General features: G+C 30.3%; 2 protein-coding genes across 8 annotated transcripts; both read right to left on the bottom strand.

Annotated features, from left to right (window-relative positions):
* Positions 1 to 2,268: 2,268 nt before the first annotated feature.
* LOC145032756 (uncharacterized) lies at positions 2,269 to 9,240 on the bottom strand. 7 transcript variants are annotated; one of them, XM_078981687.1, is made up of 21 exons: positions 8,902 to 9,240; positions 6,895 to 6,975; positions 6,698 to 6,797; positions 6,530 to 6,614; positions 6,388 to 6,437; positions 6,216 to 6,295; positions 6,072 to 6,131; positions 5,873 to 5,972; positions 5,690 to 5,767; positions 5,539 to 5,603; positions 5,272 to 5,418; positions 4,999 to 5,165; positions 4,847 to 4,924; positions 4,273 to 4,366; positions 4,088 to 4,189; positions 3,813 to 3,985; positions 3,606 to 3,720; positions 3,387 to 3,518; positions 3,143 to 3,250; positions 2,954 to 3,060; positions 2,269 to 2,877 (listed from the first exon to the last, which is right to left on the bottom strand). In XM_078981687.1, the coding sequence occupies exons 1-21, from the start codon at positions 8,947 to 8,949 to the stop codon at positions 2,466 to 2,468; spliced, it is 2,382 nt and encodes a 793-aa protein (XP_078837813.1). In that variant the 5' UTR covers positions 8,950 to 9,240; the 3' UTR covers positions 2,269 to 2,465. The 7 variants fall into 7 exon arrangements, with proteins under 7 accessions (XP_078837813.1, XP_078837819.1, XP_078837833.1 ...); XM_078981693.1 differs by having other exon boundaries at positions 3,813 to 3,982; XM_078981707.1 differs by having other exon boundaries at positions 4,094 to 4,189.
* Positions 9,241 to 15,866: 6,626 nt separating this feature from the next.
* Positions 15,867 to 16,874, bottom strand: LOC145032749 (large ribosomal subunit protein eL29z). Its single transcript, XM_078981662.1, has 3 exons — positions 16,762 to 16,874; positions 16,524 to 16,637; positions 15,867 to 16,109 (listed from the first exon to the last, which is right to left on the bottom strand). Exons 2-3 carry the CDS (start codon positions 16,623 to 16,625, stop codon positions 16,029 to 16,031), a joined length of 183 nt encoding a protein of 60 aa, XP_078837788.1. The 5' UTR covers positions 16,626 to 16,637; positions 16,762 to 16,874; the 3' UTR covers positions 15,867 to 16,028.
* Between the last annotated feature and the right edge of the window lie 2,018 nt (positions 16,875 to 18,892).

Raw genomic sequence — 18,892 nt, 5'->3', positions numbered from 1 at the left:
TATGTTCTGATTTTTTTTCAAAATGATGGATTTGCCCCTGTTTATATGATTTTTTTTTTCTTATTTGTTTTTTTATTTTCATATTTTGAAAAATAAAAAATAAAAATAAATTTCTCTCTCTCTCTCTCTCTCTCTATATATATATATATATATATATATACATATACCTTCTTCCCTCTTCATTTGTTCTTCACGGTTCTCAAGAACCCCTCATCGTCAAATCCACCACCGTCCATCTTCAGCCACCCCTCATCCTCGCTCCCTTCATAATCTGAACATGGACCCAACACCGTTTTACCACCCTCACCATTGATCACCTTCACCATCCTTCAACCTTCAACTGAACCTTTCATCATCTATCACCACCCTCATTTATCAATCACAACCTACACTACCCACCATTAGCCACCACCGACCTTACAACCCATCATTTTCTCCATTAGATCATCACACCACCATTGAAACACCATTGATTGTCATCAACACAAAATGATCGCCAAACCACCAACAACACCAAATCTGCCAAAAAATAAGAAAAAGAAATTAACCAGTGGATATGTTCATCACTTAATCTGTTCGTCACCCTCTTTATCTTTTTTCTCGTCGGATTTGGGAACAAGAAGGTAAGGGCATCGTTCAACACATACCAGTGCTAGGGTTTCCTGATGAAGATGTCGGAGCTAGGGTTTTCGGTGGATGATAGCGGCGCTGAAATAAGAATAGCCGCTTAGGGTTTTCTGAAAACCCTAACTCTTCGCCGCCCTTCGTCTTCTCTGGAACGTCGTCACCAAATCGCTAGGGTTTGTTGATGAAGAAAGCAGAGAAACATGGAGATAGACGAGGCTCGCCGGAAGAACGATAGTTTATAGATCTAGAGCTTCGTCGAGTTGCAACGGAGTTTTTCATATTGCCGGAAAAACGAAGGTTTATATATATACACAACGGCGACGAGATCAAAGAAATGGTTTGCAGATGGATGGCGATGGCGAGATGGTGGTCCATGACAGGTGGTGGCTGAAGACGATGGTGACTGAGGGCGACGACGGTGGTGGAGTCGACGATGAGGGGTTCTTAAGAACCTTGAAGAACAAATGAAGAATGAAGGAGAAATAGTGTGTGTGGGAGAGAGAGAGAGAGAGAGAGAGAGAGAGAGAGAGAGAGAGAGAGATTTATTTTTATTTTATTTTTTTTAAATCTGAAAATCAGAAAAAACAAATAAGCAAAAAGAAAAAAATCATATAAACAAGGGCAAATCCGTTATTTTGAAAAAAATCAGAACAGATTGGACCAAACAAGCAACAAAATGACAACTTTTGACCTCTGGTGCTAGTCCAAAACTTTTTGGATCAAAATGGCAATTTTGAGCAAACCACAGGGACCATTTGTGCAGTTTAGTCATCAGTTTTCAGATTAAGATGGCAAAAATAAAAGAAGTTTGTGCATTCTTGATTTATAGGTAAATTGTATGATTTATATTAATAAGGATGAAGGGTAAAATGGTAAATTAACTTTCATAGAGGAGGGTTAGAGGAGATATGGCAAAATTTGATTCTTTTATTAAAATAAAAAGATTGTTACATCTCCACCTCTTGTAATTCAAGGTGTAAGAATTTAGAAAATCACCTTCAATGATGATTACTTGTATCGACTATTTCATAATATAAAGATACAATCATAAGAGGAATATGGAAACAAGATAACTACAAATAAATTTATAATTACCAAATCAACAAATCATGGATTTCATAATATAAAGATACAATCATAAGAGGAATATGGAAACAGGATAACTACAAATAAATTTATAATTACCAAATCAACAAATCATGGAGACTACCAAATAAACATTATTGTAATAATTAATTTTTTATTCACAGATCGAATTTCTTAATATCCCTTGAACTTATGGAGTGTTTGGGAATGCATTTTAAAATGACTTATTAACTTATTGGCTTTTTAAAAAGCCAATAAGATATTAAAAAAAAAAAAAAAAAAAAAAAAAATGTTTGATAAATAACCCAAATAACAATCAAATCGGACTTATTAACTTATTAGCTTTCTAATACCTAAATAGACTTGCTTTTTGTCAAGTCCTAAACCATTTACCATCAAATCAAAGTAGAAAAAAGTAAATCAACTTTTTTGTCATTTACACCTTCAAGCTCAAATAAATTAACCAAATAACAATCAAAATAGGACTAAAACTTCATCTACTTTCCTTTTTGTTAACCTACCATTTTCAACCTTTTACACACAAAAACAAAGGTATAACCAACCACTACACATGCCCATTAACATTTCACATTTCTACAACAGCTGAACATAGTCGATAAAAACTACTCAAAATTGTGAGGTTTAACATTAACAAAGGGTTTGTACATAGGCTGGAAATTTTTTTTAAAAAAAAAAAAGCAAAAAGCATCATGAATGAGAGAGCGCGTATAACTGACCCGGATTCTTGTATATTATAACTGGGCAACTCCTTTTCCTGCTTCACTTTCCTCAGATTTGTTCTCTTCATTTGTTGACTTGTTATCAGTAGTACTAGTAGTAGTAGAAGGCAATACTGTTTGACTTAAAGTCGAACATAATGTAGCAAATACACTTTCTTTAGGCTTTTGGGTTTGGGTTTTTCCAACTAACTTGCGTTTTTTTATGATGTCTGTTTCTTCCTTTTTTGCCAAAAATTTTCTTTTTAACCTAAATTCTAATGTTCCTTCATCTTCTTCTAAGTGTTTCTTTGGTGGAGGTTTATAGTCTTCATCATCCTCATCATCTTCATAATCAACCAATCCACCAGATCCATTTGATACACCGGGTCCCGGTCGTGTTCTTATCCTACCCCCACGTGTCATTGATGCAGAATCTTCCTCATCACTATCAACATAAACAAAATCAGTAACTTAACAAAATAAATAAATAAGATAATGTAATTAGTTAATTACGAAAATACCTATCCTCGTTGAAGTAATCCTCCTCTTCCTTCTCGAGTCCACGCTCATCTACACGTTTTCGTGTTTCCGTGTTGTTGTTTTGGTTATTCGTTGCATGTTCTTGCGCCTGTGTGTCGGAATTTTAAAAAAAAAAATCTAAATATAAATAAATGGTTTGTGTTTTTTTAGATGAAATTACAGAAAAGGACCTGATCGTATCTGAGTTTGAGAGATTGAATGGAAGGTAAACTGTCAAATTTCGCTAATTCATTCCAGAAGGTGTCAATTAAATACTTCAACAGTGTCTTTATATTCTCCTGAATTAATGGCATTGTGTTTAATGTTATTAGATAATAAAAACAATAATAATAATAATAATAATAATAATAATAATAATAATAATAATAATAATATAAGATATTTAGTTATATTATGAAATAAATAAATAAATACCTTACGGATATGCTCGAAAAGTTCAAGAACTGAAGAGTTTAACAAATTATAGCGACTTCCATTACAGATAAACGCATCCACGATTGGTTTAAAAACATTGTTCTTCACAATATAACTCATAAGATGTTCATCCTGTAATAAAAGTAAAACACATATTTTTTTCATTATTATAACATATAAATTCTAAAAAATTAGTTATATAGAATTTGTGGTTATTACGTTATGTGAGATTAAAGTTCGAATGAAACGAATGGCTGCAACTACAAGATACTTTTCTTTCCTTCGAGTCAGATGTAAGACTTTATCTACAACACCATTAAGCAAGAAGTTACACCTGCAAAATTAAAAAATACAAAAATTTATATAGAGTATAAAAGAATTTACTCCAGAATAATTTAAAATGGAGAGATTACTTGAGTTGAGTACTTTATTCTATAAGGATGATGAAGAACACAAAAGCATAGGAGATCACAAATGTTCATAAGTATCTCAGGCTTTGCACTGTTTTTACTTCCATTTGGAGGACATGAAGAAGTTATAACATTAATCACTTGATCCAGATGCTTCTCGTAGAATATTTCAACAATCGCATCTCTCTGCTGATGAAACAGAATTTATATAAAAATGTTTTATGTAATTTAGAAAAATATATAAATCAAAAAGAAGAAAGAAAAGAGCGATGAGAGTTTATATGTGTTTACCCTAACCTGTCCTCCTGAAGAAAAGGAATCAAGAAGACTTCGAATTATTTCAAGAAACTGGCAATGCATATCGTCTCCAAAATCTGTAAGCATCCCTTTCACCTGTGAAAAACCTACCACATTGTTAAGAGATTGCCACATTGTGAAATTACTAATATACCCTTGGATGTGTAAGTTGTACATACCAGAAGGCCGAGCAATGGGACACCTTCTTGACGGCTGACATAGGAACGCAACATGGTCGGATCTTGGTTTAATGAAAAAATGAGGATGTCTGTCCTGCATCCATAACATTTCGTCTACCAAATTGTTAATTAATTTAATCTAAGAAATCAAAAGTTTTTAGAGTAAATTACACGAATGGTCCCTATGGTTTGGGGTAGTTTGCACGTTTGGTCCCTAACTGATTTTTTTAACTCGGAAGGTCACTACTGTTTGTTTTTGTTGCACGCTCAGTCCCTATCTTACCTAAAAAGACTATTTTGCACTTGATTTTTTTTATTTATTTAAATAAACACAACCCCAAACCCACTTCCACCTTACCTACCCCACCTTATTTAAATAAATTAAAAAATCAAGGGAAAAATAGTCTTTTTAGGTATGACAGGGACCAAGCGCACAAAAAAAACAAACTGTAGGGACCTTCGGAGTTTAAAAAAACCAGTTAGGGACCAAACGTGCAAATTACCCCAAACTATAGGGACCATTTATGTAATTTAATCAAGTTTTTATAAAATTTGTGAGATACAAATTGATTACCCAGTGAGAACAAGCTTCTTATCTTCACTTTGTAAGATATCAGTAATCACACTGAATATGCCTTCATTCACTAGATCTCTAAAAACATTCCAAAAAAAATGATTTGTAAATTTGTATATATTGAAAGTGTGTAATGAGATTTATTAATATACCTGAAAAGGCGAAGTTGTTGAACTACTTGTAAGCTTTTGCTTAAGGTGCAAAATTCTTGTAAGAAAAACACCAAATTTCTCTTGGAATCAGGAGATGTTGTAGGGGATTTTAGCCTTGCAAACAGCTCCTTAATGAAAGTGGTGTCATCTTTTAATAAAGTCACAACCTGGAAATATAAACAAACAACATGTTAGATGATTTTTTTTTTTTAAAAAAAATAAATGGGAGTTGAGATTTAATTAATTATGTAAATATCAATTCTTAAATCTTACCATTCCATTATTGGAGTGAATCATGGAATTAAGGCTTGCAAGAGTGGATTCATCCAAAACCCTAGGCAACACAACATCCTTCAGATAACCTATTCTGTATGTTTGATGTATCTTTGACAAGGCTAGAGGATCTTTAATTGGTATAGCCTATATAATATCAATTAACATTGTATTTATATTTATTAAATACTTCCCAAAATAATTAAAACAAATACATTCATTAATTAATTAATTAAGTATTAACATCTTCCAGATTGATACTGATACCTCCTTGAAAACAACATGATCTTTAAGGAAATTTCGATGATGTACATGAGGTGTTTCCATGTCATCTGTAGACAAACAAAATTATAAATTTAATTATATAAGTATTAAGAGTAAATGTCAAAGAATCTATTTGAGATTTATCATTACTTACATTCAAGACACCCGATAATATCCATGATTAATTCATCACTGAATATTTTCTCAAAGATTTGAGGACTGTTGAGTAGAACTGAGATAAAGAAAGATAAAAAAGTTGTGAGTTTTTTTATAGAATATGAAACTGATTCTTTAAAATTGATGATGAATTGATGATTAGGAAAGTTTGGGTATTAACTGATTCCTTTGACAATTTTGTATATCATGTGAAGCCCATCTTTGTTTTCCAAATCTTCACATACTCTAAATAAATCCATCAACTTTCGGAAAAATATTTGCTGCTCACATTAAAGATTTCATAAAAACAAGGTGAGTTTATCTATAAAGATTTTAAAAAGTTACAAAAAGACAAATTTAGAATTAGTAAAATAGCATACATCATGTAGTATGAGCTCTGTTACACACAGCTGATCTGTAACACTACCATCAACCACAACCTGCAAGAAAAAAAAATATTCAACACTAATTTTATAAAAAAAAAAAATCAGAGTAAAATATGGATTAAAAAATTTAACACCAACTTTAAGTATTGAAGGGAGTGTTGAGAGCTCTACAGCTGGCAACTCCCTTAACTCATTGTTAGCCCCATGATATGAGTCATCTGAAGAGAAATACAATAATAAATAAATTATGACAAGATGATATTGATATTTACAATATACATAAAAAAGTTAAATAGTAATAATAACTTACTGCGAATAGTATCAAAATGTAAATTACGCTGCAGATTGCAAATATGATCCCTAGGTAAAATATAATGTTAAGCATATGCATAATTAAAAGGAAAAGAAAAACATAAGATGATGAGATATATCATTTATTGATTATTAGGTACCATATGTATGAGCATCCTGTGGTTTCTTGAAAGCTAAGAGCTATTTCACTTGAAAACTCTGAATCCCTCCATGAAATTATAGTATCTGGATAATAGGACAAGATAAAATTAATTTTTTTTTTTTTTAAAAAGAATGATATAGAATGTGTTTCTGAAATTTAAAAACACCTTCTTGTTTGCGATATATATCATCAGAGCAAATACGATGCATTAGCAGTGTTTCATTGTCTTCTTCATCAACAACAAACAAGCCCAATTCTTCAGATCTCTGTTGTAAAGATTGAGGGTAAGAATGTCTTTAAAAGATGAAAAGTATAAAAAGTTGAAGTTTTTCAGAATATAAAGATTAAAGATTAAAGACAAACCTCTAAATAATCAACAGTGACATGACCAGTCCCTTGATCATCCCATTTTCCATCATCATTGAGTCGATACACCTTCACACGCTGTTATTTATAAAGTTTAAAAGATGGGGTAAAGCACATTTTGAAGATATTTTATACTGTTAATAACAAACACGGGAAAATCTACAGAAAATAAAAAGAAGACAGCATCTAGAAGAAAGAAAGTTGAATAGTGTCATTAACAGGCTATTATTCTAAATCAATTAACTCACAAAGCCATCAAGAGTGACTAATTAATGACATAATTGAGAGCTAAAGAAACTAAAATGCAGATTGAAACTAATTCATTAAAGTTTTGATGATTACTGATGTCAAGCTAGTTAGCTAGGTAAGCTACAATCTTTTTAAAAGATAACTTCTTTTATAGAAGCTATTATAAAAAAAAAAAAAAAAAAAAAAAAAAAAAAAGTAAGGATTTTGTAAAATATAAAGTGGGATCTTCTATTTTAAAGTAAGTAGACACTGAAAAAACCTTTCTAGAAGGTATGCATTTTTTCTGCTAGTTTTCTACCTCACCATGTGTCCAATGAGCTTGAAATTTCTACTCAGCTTCTTAAATGGACCAATTAGAGTTTGCTAAATCTTGGGCTTCCGAGTTTATAAAAAGTAAAAACCCTTTTTTATGCTCGGGATTTGCAAGAAGTGACATTATCCCACAACCACAACTTTTTCTCTCAAATTATACTCGTTGTTAAATACTTGTGTTATTTTGTGGTTGTTTATTGTTTCTTTTCTTGTATTGTGCAACATATCTTATTACATGTATTCGTGTAATCTATATTCCAAACATTCGTATTTAGCTCTTTCCTATTTGGTGTACAAGAATTTGGTATGCTTCCTTCATAGTATCACAATCCCAAGTGTTACACCCTGTTCCCGAGTTCAACTTAACGAAGGAAAAGAATGGAAATGGATGGAAGTGAGAAGAAAGATAAAAAAAAAAATGGTGTTCCTGAGTTTCATTAATGAAAGGAAGTGGAAAGAAATGGAAGGAAAACTTTCCTTCCAATTTGGAAGGATTTGGAGAGAAATGAACATAATGTTTAATTTTCATTTCATTTCTCTCCAACTCAGGAACACAAAATAGAATTTTCTTTCACTTTCCTTTCTCTTCTTTTCTCTCCTTACTTTCTTTCCCCTTCTTTTCTTTTCTATGCTAAAACTCAAGAAAAAAGGTATTAGTGCTAACCATTCATTTAGAGTTTTTGGTTTGTTACATATATTGGCATTTTAGTATTTTGAAGTGTGTTTATCAAGAGGTTTTAGTTTTCAAAGTTATGCTCAAAATGGGTGCGAGTGTCGCAATTAACACAACGAGGTGCTTTGAGTACGTCATCACCAAAATCCATGCAAAATAATATTTAGCCTAAATAGAATAGAAGGATCCACAAAATAAGAGTGTCTTCATTCATGCTTACTTTAATAATGCATAATTTGGATAGCCACAAGTGAAACATGCTTATATGACATGAATTCAGGCACATGTGGGTGTTCTTGATTACTTCCAATATCACACTTTTACACTTTCTTATTTGCACCTAAGCTCACCCGAACAAGTAGTTAAACAGCACATATGACAAAACCACACGATTGCACATAAAAGTAGAAATTTTTTTTGGTTCGAATAAGAAAACAGGCAGTTGAAGAACACACAAACATAATAGAAAGGCAACTTTGGTAAAAAGAAAATTGGAACTCTGGAATTCAGCACAAAGCCAGTAACAGATGAGCAATTCACTAAAAACTTAACTCATAAATCTCCATTCATAGAGGGAGATTCACATCATAGTTAACTAAGCTGACATTAAGAATTATATCATAACGCCTATATATCTTAAAGCTAATAAATCCGGGTTTAAAGATCAACAGCAAAAATGAACTAAAAGTAACTTGAAATCAGAACGATATTATCAGCACATTAATGAAAATAACAAGAATAAGGCAAAAAAACATAAGCTACAAACAGACCTGCATCGAATTGTTGCTGGAAGTAGCCAACTTCTCCGGTGCACCCATCACAGCTTACTTCCTCCGTTTTCTTTTTCCCTTCAGCAAATTCGCCAAGAAAATCGCATCAAGATAATGTTTGCTTGATTTCGGGCGAAATTAGGGTTTTCCCGATTAGAATTCGAGAAAGGATAAGAAGAATGGAGTGGAGATAAACAAAAGCATGCAATAAAGTTCAGAGAATTGACAACGAAGAAACCCTAAAACATCATTCACACAGCAATAAGCCTGTTTCTCTCTCTATCTTCTTCTCTCAAAAGCTTTTCCCTCTGGGAAAAGGTTTCCGTGCACACCCCGACTATATGCTTGCTACAGATAATAATGGTAATAATTATTGCATGTATTTACACAAATAACCCCTAGGTTTAATCTAATTACACTTTAAATCAAAAAAAAAAGTATGGTAACTCTAATTGTAAAATCATTCTTATGGATTATGTGTCCATTCAAAATTAATTTTTAATGATAAATTAAACCGACCGTCTTCATGTTATTATTGATATTTCTGACCGTATTCATGTTATTACTGTCTGATCGTCTTTTCAGTTGTAGTCATGTTGTTATGATTTTTCTATTTATATTCATATTATTATTAATTTTTTCCGACCATGTTAGCTATAGTGTTCAGTTTATTTACATAGTGATCATTCTAATTCATATATTTTACAACATCTTTATTCTGGATATTCATTCATTGCATTGCATGATGAGTAATTGATCAGCATTGCATGTGTTGCTAACATTGTAGGTGTTGCTACGAAGAAACATTTATGATATTAGAACTAATGTTTGATGAGGCCTTTTATCAAAAGTTTAAATTGGTTTATTCTAAAGCGATGTTATCACGATAGATCCAACACGACCAACATTAAGTTAATTTGAGATGCGACTTGTCACTCGGGTGGCAAACCAGGTAGCTTTTCTAAAATTACATATGGATATTCACATATCAATGGAATACCTTGTAACTTCTTTTTTATTACCATCTACATCATATGCTAAACAAGGTATGTAACTACGTATTGTTTCAACATTAACTAGGAGTTTTACTATTGGAATCTTCCATGCATTGCATGCTTAATAGGTATTGTTTCAACATTAACTAAGAGTTTTACTATTCGAATATAAACCACACATAAAGTATATACACAATAGCATGACCATTATGTTAATTCGAAGGAACAAACATCTCTATGGTGCATTTTTCGAGTCGTCATCTTGACTAGAGCACACATTTCGGCTTCCACTATGGTTGGATATTTCATGTCTTGTATTTTTTTTTTCTATATTACATCAACTAAAGAGAAAACCATTGCTTTAGTGCATTAAAATTACATTCAGTAAGCAAAAAAAAATGTATTTAAAAAGAAAAATGAATTGTCATGATGATTACCTTTTCGTTTTATTAACATTTAGGAAACATTTTTTGTATATATTTGACCATTTAACTTGTTAAATGATCAAATGTGTACAAAAAAATTGTCTAATGTCATGTTTGATATGCGTCTAACCGAGTTGGATCAAACTTTTTTTGTTGAATCGGTCAGCTAAATATGTTTGGTAAATCAATTTTGGCCATCTAACTCATAAAGAAAGTTTTATCTCTGTAAGAAGAAAACCAACGACTGACTAAGAAATGAGGAAGCGTTACCAATTGTTCCCTTCCCTATGTTCCTTTTTCACGCCTTTGCGACCCCCTCCCCCACCGATCAACTCATTCTCCTCTTCTCATCAGGTACGTCTTTTCCTCTTCCATCGCCTCCATTCTTCTTTATCGATTCATAAAACCAATTTCATGAAATCGTTTTTGAAATTGATCCATGAATTCATGAAACCATCTCGTTCATGAAAATTAGTTTTTAAATTGATTCATGAAACCATCTCCTTCAATCGCAGGTTCTCCTTTATGTTCTAAAATCGATTTATGAATTAATTTTATTCACATATATTTCTTTGTACTTCTGTTTTGAATGGTATGATTTTTGAAATTGATTGCTATTGGTTCATGAAATTGATTCCTTTTAAACTTCTATAAAATTTCCGATTTTTTGATGTTAATAAGAAGGTTCCTACCTGCCTCTTGATCAGGAATGTTCTAACAAGCTTTAATCTTACAGCTTTTGTAGAAGATACAAACAGTAATGGTATCAAGTGTGATGAGATGATTAGATAGGTGTTCCATAGTTGTGTTTGGAGGATGGAGTTGTAGATTCCATCGAAAGATCATTTGTGTTTGGAGGATTGAATTGTAGATTCCATCGAAAGATGATGGCTTTTTGTTATGGTAGTTGAGGGATTGAATTGAAAGCGGAGAAGAATTGAGATGAAATTGGGATTCCAATGGCATCAAGTAGGGACCGAAGGCGGAAATGGATTGTGTGTTGGAATTAAAGACAACTGTGAAATTGGTGATTCCAGAGTATAATAAGGTGGGGGTTTGTATTTGAAGTGGGAGTTTTTGTTTCTAAATGGTATAAAATGTAGATGAAAAGTATTTTAGCAGGGCAAAATGATCATTTTTCATCGGTCGGTACATTCAATCAGATGAACAATCAAACAACATGGTTTCTTACTCAATCAGGATTTCTTACCAAGACATAAATTTCCCAATCAGCACTTTCTCAGTCAGCAACTATCAAATGTGGCTTAAATATGAGGAATTTTTTTTTTACTATTTTCTTAAAACTTTTTAGAATTTATTAAAACATTTTCAAGATAATTTTTTTCTTATAGGTTATTCTAATATCATGTTTTCAATTTCGCTTATAACATTTTCTTATAAGTTTTTCAAATTTATTACAACATTTTTTAGATTAATTTTTTTCTTATAGTTTTTTCTAATACAATGTTCTAGATTTCGCTTATAATTTTTTTTTTTTATACTTTTATATAATTTTCATACAAATACTTTTAAACCAATTATTTTCTAAATGTTTTAAACTTTTGTTACAAGTTTTATTTATTTATTTTTATATTTTCATACAATTGTTTTATAACTTTTATACAACTCTTTATGAACTTTCTTTTACAACATTCAACGCTTTGATGATTTTGTATAACAATTTAATACTTTTTTATAACATTTTAAAATACTTTCGTTAAATGAAAGTTTAGAACATTATATTTAAAAAATTAAAATTTTAATAAACTACTAATTAAAAAGTATAAAAAAATTGTAATAATGTTAAAACATTTACATTATAATTTTTTTCTATTTACTACGTAATATTTTTTAAAGACCTTACTTATTGTTACATATTTAATTTATTTAATTTTATTATTAGATACTATTTACTTTAAAAAATATTACATATGCTTAAAAACAAAAGAAAAACTATATATAAGAGGCTATATATAATATTTCACAAAAATAAAAATATATTTCTTAATTAAATAGACAATTTTATAATTGATCGATGATTAATTAGAATTTATGATAGTAAGTTTTGCTAAAAATAAATTAGTAGAAAATTGATATTTTAAATCAAAATGCTATAAATAAGATAAATGATCAATTATTATGGATCTTTTAAAAATAACACTTGAAAAAATAATACAAACAAATATGAAAAATAAAATTTCCATTAAAAGTGTGACTTAACATGGTAAATATCTTTTTGTTTTGTTCACGTTTAGGTCCTATTTAATAGATATATTTCCAGGTTTAAATAAATCATTTTGGTTGAATGGATTGGAAAAACTCTTTAATTTTGCAAAAAAAAAAAAAAAAAAAAAAAAAAAAAAAAAAAAAAAAAAATCCGACTAAGATATGTCTTTCCCACAAAACCACAAAATCATATCTTTTTGGTTAAATGGGTCGGAAAGACAATTTTGTCTCAAACACCGTCTATTTCTTTCTTTGATTATTATTATTTTTTTAAATAATTTTTTCTAGATTATTACTTTTTTATTGAATTGTTATATATTAATAAATATTTTTTATATTATAATATTTATATATTAATAAATATTTGGAATATTAAATTCCTTTACTTAATTTTTTAATTAATTTTTATTGGATTAATTTCTTTTTTGGCAATACCACCACCATCCTAATTTATTTAAAAAAAATATCATTCCCACCACAATCGGACATATCGGGTCAAGAATCACCCGTTGGTTAAAAGAAAAATAAAAAAAAAACAAAAAAAACTAAAATGACTATATATAAAGAATAACATAGTAACATATCTTAAAAAACAATAAACTAAAAACAACCTAATTGATATTCTATTTGGGTTTTAAGTGATTTATGTTTTATTACTTTGTATGAAAAATTGTATTTGGATTTTTAAATGATTATTGTGTGATTTTGATTTTGTATAACAATTTGTATATTTTTATAATAACTCAACAACTTTATCCATTACAGTATATAACAACAGGGTAATATGGTAATTTTTCATTATTCAGCATAGTCACTGAGATGTACAATCAAACAACATGGTTTTTTTTTTTTTCCAGTTAGAACACTTTCTCAGACAACAACTATCAAACTGGACCTTAGGTAATTTATGTTTTTGTACACATTTAACCATTTAACTTGTTAAATATGTTCACATGTTAGATAGTCGGTGATAATGATAATATGTAAACAAATTTAACAAGTTAAATGATAAAATATGTATAAAAAAATGTTTAAGTATGAACAAAACGAAAATGTGATTACCTTGATAAGTTATTTTCCATGTTTAAAAACTACAAGTAACCATAAACATACAAATACAACCATAAAGACCATCCATGCACATTAAAAGGTCACGTTTTACATCACCATTCAAGCTATAAGTCTATAACTTATGGTGTCAATCATATATTCAAAATAAAGTTTTTCATAGCTTTCCCCATTTGAAAAAGGGCAAATACCATATTAACCCATCAAACTTATTGTTTTTGTTTTAAAAGGTCCCCAAACTATTTTTTACACATTAAAGGAATAAACATACATTTCCTTGTTTTAAAATACTCTTATGTTACCTGAAAATCGGGTTCAAAGGTAATATACATGCCACGAAGGGTTTGACTGCCATATCAACATCAACCTGGTTTATTATTATTATTATTTTTTTTTTCATGAAAAATTCTTTGGTCATGTTCATTATGAAATCCAATATTATTCATATTGTTTCTAGAACATTCAAACACCATCACCTTAAACCACCATCTGCCACCTTATATCACCGTCTACAACCACCATCATTAATTCCTTTTCATCTTCTTCAGATACAATTTTACACAGAAAATTTCCTTTACCATCAAAACTAAACCTAAAAATAATCCATTAAAAACAAAGATTAAATTAGAAAAAACTCATAACTAGCAAAAAAATCTGGATTTGATACACCAAGAACACAAAAAGCCCTACCATCATATTTTCCTAAAAAAAAAAATCAGATCAAAAGTGCCACCATCTGATGAAGATGAAAACCCCAAACGATTAAAATCGAAAAAAATGGAGAAGTAATTGAATCTGTAAAACCCTATCGATCAAAAACAAAAAAATAGAGAAGAAATTGAATTTGTAAGACGACGTCGTAGTGACTGGCTTCATCGGGATCTTCGATTCTAAGCGTCTTCTGATTCAAAACTGAGTTCTTTGGTTTCTTTAGATCATCTTCTGAATGGTAAGGATAAATTTACGCATCGTGTCTTGAGTTGTTTTCCTAAGATCGGCATTGGCTCACAGGGGTGTGAGGTTAGGAATCTTGTAGGCTTTAATGGTGGCAAGAACAGAATAGAGGTCCAGTAAGTTGAAGGGTGGATTGGAATTAGAGGGCAGATGGAGTTGGGATCTTTTAATTTCAGTGACCAGACACTCATAGGAAATCCATGATCTTTGATGAGGTTGTTGAGAAGGCGTTTTTTTGGATTTCCAGTAGATGTAGGAAAGCTAAGCTTAATTGGACTGATTGGCTTCGTAAATCTGCTTTTGCTACACTTCTCTTGTAATGTGTTTTTCCTAGCTTCTTGCTAGGGGTTTTTTTTTTTTTTTAATTTTATTTTATTTAAATAAAATCTTCTATCGTTAAAAAAAAAAAAAAAAAAAAAAAAAAAAAAAAAAAAAAGAAGAAGAATTCAGTGACTGGAGATGGTGATGTGATGTGGTATGTAGGGATGAGATGAGATGCTGCAAGATGTTAGGATGATTTCTTTTACCGGAGGGAAGCGAAGTAGATACCAATGGTAGTTGGTTGTTGATGGAGATGAGTTGCCTATGATTAGGTTTAAGTTTTCCTTTTTTATAATTTGTTTTAATTTATATTATTATTATAATAATGACATAAATAATAACAACTAAAAATAATTAAGAAAAACCAAATAATAGTACTATACATGATCTTTTAAGGGGTTAAATGGGGTTAAATGACCATTTCAACCGGTCACATTAACCTTTATTACCTTGATGTGCAAAAACAAAAAATAAATAAATAAATGATCTTTTAAAACAAATGTGATAAGTTCTTGATAGTTATGTGCAAAAACAAGAAATAAATAAATGACCTTTTAAAGCAAATGTGATAAATTCATTGGGTTAAAATGATATTTATATTCGAAAAATCACTAAGTAAGCTTCCACCTAGTTTTTCATTTTTATACACTTTCTCAATAAAAATGGTTAAAGTGAAATTAGTGGGATTCCAACAATAGACAGACTTCAGATATTTTGGTTGTTGAGTTAAGCTAAATTACACAAAAAAGGTGAGAATCAAATTTTTGTATCATTACTAATGATAACAAGATTTTCCAAAATAAATTACTTGATTATAACAAAAAACTTTCTAAAAACATCCTTAATCATAACATAACAAAAGACTAGCAATGGACTCAAGAAATGATTTAACTACACTGTATCAGAGTAGTTAAATGTGATAGATCTCAATTTTAGATGATGCCGCTGTTTGAAAACAATTGAACTTTGAAAGCAATGGACTCAAGAAATGATTTCATTGATAGAATACTCAAAACACAATGACAACCATAACATAGAATGTAAACTAGATTCAACAATCACATGAGATATTGCAGTGTTCTAATTGATAACAAAATTCAAAACAGAAAGAGATCATAAATCAAAAACCCTAAAACATCTATTCTTCAGTAGCAGATTCACCACTCTGCTTGTTGTGCTTCCTTGCATACCTCTGGTTCCTCAAGAACTTGGGATCCATCTGCATCACACACATAGTTTCAACAAAATAATCATCAACCACCATTACTTCACTCTCCAAATAGAAAACAAAAAACAATTTTTTTTAGGTTTTCATCCAAATCATTAAAACATGATGAAATTCACCCGTATCCATATCACAATAAATACCATTTTGAAGTTTTTAATATGACACAAAAACCATAAACAATCAAATCCGAATTCCAGAATTACAGTGTACATGATTTGATTCATAATTTTCAAAAACTTTTTTTGTGTAGAAAATACGACGACAAATTTCGATTTTGCTAAAAGCGTACATTGTCATCCATCAAGCATCACATAGCATTTTTAAAAATCTACATGACCTATTAACGAAGATCAATCGACCACTGATTCAAGCTCAAAAATCAAAGGAAAAGCTTAAAAATCTTACTCCTTTGGTGGAAGTGTGTCTGTGCTTCCTTGGCTTCTTGATACCGTTCCTGTGAGCCTTGGCCGACTGGTTATGCGCGGTGTGATTCTTCGACTTGGCCATCTCTCTGGCACACTGTTTACACCAATAATTAACAAATCAACACACAAATAACTAGGAAAATACGGAGTCCGCTTACATACAGATCCCCGAAAGCTGGAAATAAGCTAATAAATTTGGAAAAGGTTGAGAGAAAAACCTGTTAAGTTGCAGCTCCTGAGAGATTAGGGTTTTCACGATTGACTGAAACGAGGATATGGGGTCGCCGTCTCTTTTTAAAAACCCTAATTTGCGTTTTTTTACGAAATGGGCTTCATAGATCGAGCTGGGCCCAATATTTGTTGAATCATTTTGTCACCGTGTTATCAAATATACCAAAGTTTACTATAATTTTATAATACTGAATGAAAAATTACAGATATATACCAAAGTCTACATTTTTTGCCGAATTGTTTCTTAAATTAGTTTTTAGAAAATTATATTAATGTAATTCGTCTTCATTTTTTATTTAGCGATAATTTCATTAGCAAGTTATACTAAACCAAATGTAAGTTTGAATGGCATGACCATGCATAGTTTCAAATTTATCATGGCCAAGAGATAAGAAATAGCAACATGGTATTTATTTTTCCCTCATTAATTATTTTCTTTATTATGGTATTTCTAAAATTTAACCATTATAACGAGTAAGCTATTGTTTTGAATTATGATTACACAACACAAATTAACATGTTTTCCTGCAATGTTAAGAAAAGAAAATAATGGGATACTGACAAAGAAAATAATGGGACGATTCAATATTGCAAGGGGATAATGACCTGATATGGTAAAATACTTTTTGAAATAGAGATATTTAGTCTTTATTATTATTATTTTTTTGTAAAATAAACCTTTGTACTTTATTAATATGTACACATTAGGTCCTTTTCACCAAATTCTGCAGGTTTTGCTGATGTGGAAGAGTTTATTTTACAAAAAAAAAAATAATAAGGACTAAATGTGTACATTTCAAAAAGTATCTTACCCTATCAAGTCATTTCCCTTTCTTTTATTTTGTTGAAATGAAATACCCATGTGGCATCCACAGATCCACAACGAGATTTTTCCAACTTTTTTCATCATGAAAAAGAGGGAGAACCCCAATCTCCGGCGACTCCTTTGTGTGTTCCTACACATCACTGGTAGCAAGGATGAATGATGGGTAAAAACAACAAGGTCGAAGGGGGAGGCAGGAGGAAGTAAAGACGGTAATTAGCGGCGAGGAGCTGCTCTGGTAGCCCCCTCGTCGATTTTTTTTTCCCTGACAACATATCTCAAAGATGGAGGCAAAGAGAGACAGATCGGAGAAACACAACAGGTAAAGGGTGTTTGGTTGTTGCTGTTCGACCGGAAGGAAGAGAGGCGAGAAAGAGAAAGGCCGCTGCCCTTTTCTTGTTGCTGGAGGATCACCCACCTCCGGTAACTAAGCTAATTAATTGCTATTTAGTGCCACTTGTGCTTCCTCATCAGCAAAACATGTAAAATCTGATGAAAATGACATAATGTGTACATATTAATAAAGTATAAAAGTTTATTTTACAAAAAAAAGAAAAAAAGAAAAAAGACTAAATGTGTACAATTCAAAATATATCTTACCCTATCAAGTCATTTTCACTAAAAGAAAATTTATATATGACCGATATACCGGGTATAACCGGTCACAAGGATTGCATTGTTACAAAAAAAAAAAAAGTATAAGAGTTTATTTTACAAATAATAATAATAATAATAATAATAATAATAATAATAATAATAATAAAATAAATAAATAAGAACTAAGTATGATTTCAAAAAATATCTTACCAAGTTATTTTTCCTATTGCAAGGGGCAGATCACCCATTCTCATAATACATAAAATTACAAAGTATAATGATTCAATAAAAGATTGATTTGAACAGTGTTGTTATAACCAGAATTTAAATTTAAAACTATATTTTATTTCTTGTATTTTGCCCATCCTCCTTAATAAATGAAGGTTTTTTTTGCCACTTGTTAATCTTTTATCAGTTTTGACACTTATCATTTTGTGGTAATTTTGAAATAAATATTATCCACTTGTCAATTTTTTGTTTGTTTTAATTTTTAATTAAAATCATATATTTATATATGTAAAATATTAAATATCATATATATTATATTAAATTGTAATAAATACGTTTTTTTCTTTTTTATTTTAAAGTTGTAATTAAAAAATATTTCTTTTTATACTTTAAGTTTATTATTTTTTAAATCAACCCATATAATATCCGGGTATCACACCTAGTTTATTATTATAGGTCAATGACTAGCG

The sequence above is a fragment of the Lactuca saligna genome, chromosome 1 (genome assembly GCF_052625555.1).
Source record: "Lactuca saligna cultivar CGN05327 chromosome 1, ASM5262555v1, whole genome shotgun sequence".
NCBI classification, from domain to species: domain Eukaryota; kingdom Viridiplantae; phylum Streptophyta; class Magnoliopsida; order Asterales; family Asteraceae; genus Lactuca; species Lactuca saligna.
Note: the sequence above shows the minus strand (reverse complement) of the source record. Positions and strands in the feature narration are given on the sequence as shown.